General features: G+C 35.2%; 1 protein-coding gene across 3 annotated transcripts; it reads right to left on the bottom strand.

Annotated features, from left to right (window-relative positions):
* Window positions 247–5,347, bottom strand: LOC105161552 (putative tRNA (cytidine(32)/guanosine(34)-2'-O)-methyltransferase). Of its 3 annotated transcripts, none has more exons than XM_011079273.2 (12): window positions 5,218–5,347; window positions 4,727–4,899; window positions 4,527–4,620; window positions 4,345–4,394; window positions 3,771–3,820; window positions 3,441–3,549; window positions 3,043–3,103; window positions 2,897–2,949; window positions 2,323–2,415; window positions 1,607–1,670; window positions 1,251–1,358; window positions 247–834 (listed from the first exon to the last, which is right to left on the bottom strand). In XM_011079273.2, exons 2-12 carry the CDS (start codon window positions 4,751–4,753, stop codon window positions 593–595), a joined length of 951 nt encoding a protein of 316 aa, XP_011077575.1. In that variant the 5' UTR covers window positions 4,754–4,899; window positions 5,218–5,347; the 3' UTR covers window positions 247–592. The 3 variants fall into 3 exon arrangements, with proteins under 3 accessions (XP_011077575.1, XP_011077574.1, XP_011077576.1); XM_011079272.2 differs by having other exon boundaries at window positions 4,727–4,858; window positions 5,218–5,344; XM_011079274.2 differs by having other exon boundaries at window positions 4,727–4,847; window positions 5,218–5,297.

Raw genomic sequence — 6,339 nt, 5'->3', positions numbered from 1 at the left:
AAAGTAAATTAGTCTAGTTGTCAGTGTACTAATCACGGAATAATTCTCTAGCAGTCTAGCTCATTGATTGCTTTGGTTTTGGCTGATTTGGGTTGGAATTTCCTTAACATTTGCCTTTCTTGGCCCCCTGTCTCATCTTCTACATTTCCATTATATCGGTCTTGACTTTCCAAAAGTTTGAAATTTGAGTAGAATGAATGATCAACTCGAAAAAATTAAAAAAAAAAAAAAAAGTGTTAAACATGATATAACCTATGAATTATAGAGTATCAGACAGGCACCGTTCGTTTCTTCATTTAAGTCTTGCAAATGAGATCTGCCGTTTTCTGCTGATCTATGCAAGCCACACATCGGTATCAACAAGTACAATCGAGATATCAGATACATGACGTTCTTAAGCTGTTCTAACATCACGAATGCTTTAGCATTACCCTCCGCTGGTCATCGTATTAGTTATACTAGAGTACATAGCAAGCCAAACATTAATGGTTACTCAACAGTAGTGTCTAAAAAATGCAACCATGATCACCATCCAAAAAGTTTAACTATATTGAAATGGTGTGGACTGAAGAAATGGCCTTCATCACCACGCTCAGGGATCAAGGGAAAGTTTTTCAAGACCTTGAAGTCCATGACTTGAAGCTTTTTTCATTTCTAAAGCACGCTTGTATGGAGGTGCAATGGGAGGTTGTACTGGATCTAAGCTCTGGTAAGATCCATCTGCGGATTTAGGAAGTGGATATGAACGATCTGAGTCATACCCGTTGAAGTCACCACATGCCAGAAATGGAATATAAACCTTGTTAGGCCCTTCTAGCCACCCACTGCTGCAGTCTGCCAAAATGTACCAGCTTAATACAACTATGACTTCAGAAGAAGATTTTATTTGATACAATAACATGATAAAACTTTTCACCAGGTAAAAAACGACCTCAAATTTGGAGGTGCATACATTCTTGCAACATGAAAAGTTTCACCTAACCGTCCGCCTTGAAAGATTTAAGTCATTCACCATCTTAATTTAAGAGAGAAGAAAAACATAGTTGTATATGATCTCTACAATTTCTTTGTGTAGGTTATACTTTCCTTCTCAAAGGAATATAATAACCGAGGCAAATATTCGCATGGTGAATGGATACTACATAATCATAAACCTCCATAACTTCCACATGTGTCCATGCATAGATACAGAGATCACACAAATAAGGTGACTACGGAACAAAAATAAGCAAGGATTGGCATCAAAGTACCTAGATCATCTGCACCAGAAGGACTTCCAATTTTTTCCAGGAGGCGGTGCAAATCTTTTTGGTTAAAGCCTTCAGGGGGTGAGTAATTCTCACAGACCACAAATGCCTCTGTGCAGGAAATAATGATTAAAAAAAAATTGAGAATAGTTCCTCTTAAGAATTTACTCTCCTCTCCTCAGCTGCCAAATTTGGGCAGCATATTATCTATTGCATCTGATGACCAAGGGCATTGGCAGCCCTTCAAAATTGAATGGTCCAATTCTGACATAAAGATAGTCTTCGGACAAGGGAAAGAAAACGGGATAAGAGGATGCCACCAAAGAATCTAGGAAAGAATTGAATAAAGCAGTTATTACCTATGCTTGAATTACGACTGCTTTTCGGTTTTGCAAATGTTACCTCCGTGAAAAATAATTTTAGCTGCAAAAAGAGTTAGCTCCAGCTGAGTTTCATTAAATGAAAGACATTCTAAACATGTGTCTCTTCAACAGCTCATGACGTTTCTTAAAACCAAAGAATAGAACATATTCAATCCTATAACCAAATCTCGGAGATTATAACCCTGGTATTAAGACACAGACATGAAGATTACAGGCCATAACCACAGAAAGAAGCATTAACTTAATAAATTTGAAATTGTCCGGCCAAATAATTTGATACAAAAAGTTTTTCCTTATTAGATCCAGAACTCATAATTTGTACCCATGCTATGTACACTATAACATTGATGATTTCATTCAGACTTGTCTCGTCCAAAACACAGCCTAGTTGACTAGAAATATTTCAGGCACTATTAGCTCAATTCTCTTTTCCCAGGAGACAAAGTGGCTTCCATGAATTCTTCTGTGTAGAAATGCTATGTAAGATAGAATTCTTGCAGAGACTTCTTGGATTCACAGCATACCAAAACCAAAATAAGTCATATAGCACAGAGAACAGAAATCGAAATCCCATATTATCACTGCTAAACCAGAAGAGTAATCACATTTCATGAATGAAACAAGACTCTATACAGTTGGCAAAACCACATGGTAAAATTTGGAGAAAGTCTGGCCACGAAAGTATGACGCACCTGACAGTAAAGGAGACTAGTATCTTTTCCTCGAAATATTTTTGCAATAAACTTTCCACCAGTTTTTAGTATGTGTGTAACTATTGTCAACGCCTGCAAGCATGTTTTGCCATCAGCGGACATCAGTGTCAGATAGAAGAAGAATCTTACTACATAAACAGAACTCTGTATACACGGAATTATTTGAGTACTACAACTAAAAGGATGGTCATTATGAAGCACTAGCAAACAACCTACTCATCACCTATCTTCTGCCATGACTCAAAAGCAACAAGTTAAAATGAAAATATGTATATGAAAACAAAGATAGAGAAATTTTGCCCTTGAAAACAGTTATTAATTATTGGCATTTCTCCATTCTTGTTAAATTGCCATCAGATTTGATTAGCTGCAATTCTCAAAATTTTGTTATTCTCCAGCAACAACAGGATTCCTAGAAACCAAATTCTATATATGAAAGACAGCATGTCAAAGAAAACAGCATTAGATGCTTATGGATGTGGATAATGCTACTGTAGAAGTTAACCAGCTAAAAAATATCCATTATTAACAAACAAAGAATAAAAATACTAACCGCCAAAATGAGTTGGGACTGAACAAATTCATCCATGTCATGTAAGCCAGTTACTAATATATGCAGAAAAAGCAGGTTAGACATTTGATAATAAACATTGGCATGTATAGTAGAGAGAGTGATGTAATTTAACAATTTTCACCAACCATCAGGTGCACCATCACACACAACGAGATCAGCCTTGCCTCCATCAAAATGCCGGATGACCTGAGAATAAGGAAATGTAAGAAGTAGGCTCTGGATGCGCATTATGTGAGAGAAGAAACCAAGAAACTGAAAGGATATGTAAAAATGAAGAATATTAACATAAAAATGATAAGTACAATGAAATTGGATAAATTTTGATCGATTAGAAATCAGATCCTGGACCATAGATTACTAAAACTGGACCAGTGGATTCTTATTCTATTCATTTTTACAAATTATCCAGAAAAGCAACACATAGGTGCATTATTTGTGAACCATCTCAAACACAGTGTAGTGTGAGTGTGTGTGTGTGTGTCTATAGGTAGATAGATAGATGGAGCACGAATAGAGCCCACACCGTTTCAGCTGTCCTGGCATTTGTGATATCCCCTTGAACTTGAATAATACCTTCTATAGGAGCCATAGGTTGCAAATCAATGGCCACGATAAGTGGTAGATCACTTTCTCTGCAAAATTGAATGACAACAATCCTCGTTCAGACATCCAAAGGTATACCAATTGATCAAACCAAACAACTTGCACAATAAAATATAACGGCTCTGATACACAAACCATGAGCATTAGGAGAATGTGTTCCGAATGTTGATATGGGAAAGAATACAAATAAAAGTCATCAGTGAAACCAAAAAAAGGTGCAAGAATATGAAAATTCACCAATGAAACATACTTGGAATCAGGTGACAGCTTTGCTGGGAGATAAACTTTTCGACTCAAAACCTGAATGGAAGATATAGCCAAAGTTCAGCGAAATTGTAAGACACACGACTATCTTGAAGAACTCAATGAAATGTGACCAAAACAATAATATTTGGATGGAAAGAAAAAAAAGTATTGTCTTATTCTGTCGCTCTCCGTAATAATAGGTATACTTTATAGCCTCGAAAAGAAGGGAAAAGGCAAAAAAAATCTACTTTTCAAGTACAAAAAAAAAAGTGAAAAACTATGCACTTGTGAAACTTAAAGACCTTGAAAAGAGCAAAGACACGAGATATAGCAAAGAATTCCCAAATTGTAAAGTATAACATGTTTACAAATTTCATTTGAAGAAACATTGGTGGTAAACTTACTAATCATTCTGTCAAAGTCACATGTCAAATGATCAATAAAGACAATCTTATTTTGTTTCTGCAGGAAATTTTCAAGAATTTGATCTTCACTAAGACTTCAATTTATACATTTTAGCACAATTCCAATAGTGCCACAGATATGATTGAATATAGACATGGCGGAATTACAGATACCTGACTCCAGCTTCCAGGTGCCGCACATAAATCTACCACACGCTTTACCCCTGCTTACCAGCGGCATAACATTATTAATTGTCTAATAAGTTTTTTAAATTCTGCTGAACAATATATTGTAATCAACCATCATAATCAATGCACGTGAAACTTAGTCAAACAATAATTCAGGCCATTCAAACCTTCAAATATGTTGAATTCCTCATCAATCTGAAGTAATTTGAAGGCACTTCGGGCACGCCATCCTTCCTCTTTGGCTTTCCTATAGTAGATGTCCTGTTATGAATGAGTCCATCAAAAAACAACATAGCTGATAAAGAGTGGGTCCCGTCAAAAAAGTAAAACAACTTTGAACAGGAAAGATAGCAGAGAGAGAGATTACCCGTTTGTCCCTCGACGCTTTTCCCATTGGTTTGGAGTCGAACCCTTTGTCACAAGACTAACTATCAGTAAAATACCTTCAAAACTTTGTTCTGAAATTTGGAATTCTTCAACCTCTATATCTGTTCACGGGCTACCAAAAGCCAAGTATGAAAATACAAATCAACTCCTGAACTGCACGTAAATCAGATGGGCGGATAATATATAAGCACCGGGTTACATTCTTAAGCAAGTAATTACATCAAACAACTAATTTGCATTTTCAAGACTCCACGCGTTTCTTTGAGCAACTTGGAATTCAAAGCCATGTCTGACTCGCTTCGCCCACCCACGCAACCCCACCCCCAATCTCAAAATTGAATTTAAAACGTCCCGTTCTCTTTCTCAATGAAACTCCGAACACTAGTGTAAATATAATAACATATAATTGCCATTCACAAACACATGTAAAGATAGAAAACTATATGATAACCCAGATGGAAAGTGATGTACCCTTTACCGTAGTCTTCAATATGATAGAATTGCAGAGAACTTCAAGATCTGCAATGGTAATGGAGACGGAGAGAGCCGAGAGAAACAGTCGCAACGGCTAATTTTATCATTAAAAAAGAATGGGTCGTCACAAGGCCCAATCGTAAATGATAGAAATTGAGGCCCAAATAATAAATCTTAATCAGGTTTTGATGGGCCTTTCCAAAGATTACTCGATTCCCTATATATAGTTTTTGGGCTAAGATGGGCCCAATCATTACCTTGCTAGAACATATCACAAGCCCAATTTCCAAACTTCAAAATAGTATAATCAGATTCAGGTCAGTATCTAAAATCCATGGAATAAATCATTTTCAAAATCTACTCCTTAACAAATAAAATTTATGGATAATTGTATCTATAACCCTCATTTATGATTTATTTACATAAATTATTCATACTTATTGAAAAATCACAATATACTCATCAGATATATCAATATCATTTACATAAATCCTACCTATTTTTTTTTAAAAAAAATTATATATACGCTTTCTAAAAACGCCAACACAATTACACAAATTATCTCTATTTTTTATCTATCAAAAAATAAATGATTTGTGTAAATAAACTTTAGATCAAAGAGCGTAAATGTAATTATTTGTAAAACTTAATAAACGTTAATTGAAGTTGAAAGTGATGGTTGAGGTGGTCAATCCAAGTTGTTATGTCAGTTCTAAAACAAAATAAATGGCATCACAACAATCTGTGGTTTACATGAGTTCAGACCATTCCATCATATCATGAATTCAAGGTTTTCTACACCAAAAAAACTTTGCAAGTGCATATTAATTAATAATGAAAGAAAATGAATGGTTGATGTAAGGGGTTCGATCAATTCATCCATTGCAGCTGGCACACCACGTCGCCTTCAATAACTCATCTACTTGATCCAGATTTTTTATCAACTGAGCCAGCTGGTCAAGGTCCCCCTCACCTCCCCAACCAATTACAAAAATCCCATTAATTTTTGGATTATATTTATTTTTTTATAAGTATCAAAATAAATATATATATATATATATGTATTAAACGAGAAATAAAATTAAAAAATTATATAATTTGTTTTGCTTTCATCAACAT

The sequence above is a fragment of the Sesamum indicum genome, linkage group LG5 (genome assembly GCF_000512975.1).
Source record: "Sesamum indicum cultivar Zhongzhi No. 13 linkage group LG5, S_indicum_v1.0, whole genome shotgun sequence".
Lineage (NCBI taxonomy): Eukaryota > Viridiplantae > Streptophyta > Magnoliopsida > Lamiales > Pedaliaceae > Sesamum > Sesamum indicum.
Note: the sequence above shows the minus strand (reverse complement) of the source record. Positions and strands in the feature narration are given on the sequence as shown.

Excerpts from the sequence above, each read along its gene's own strand:
- LOC105161552 (XM_011079273.2), bottom strand. The coding sequence starts at position 4,753 with ATGGGAAAAGCGTCGAGGGACAAACGG. Across the intron at positions 3,821-4,344 it reads CACCTGGAAGCTGGAGTCAG|GTTTTGAGTCGAAAAGTTTA; the intron begins GTATCTGTAATT and ends TCTTCCATTCAG. Across the intron at positions 1,671-2,322 it reads CTAGTCTCCTTTACTGTCAG|CTAAAATTATTTTTCACGGA; the intron begins GTGCGTCATACT and ends CTCTTTTTGCAG.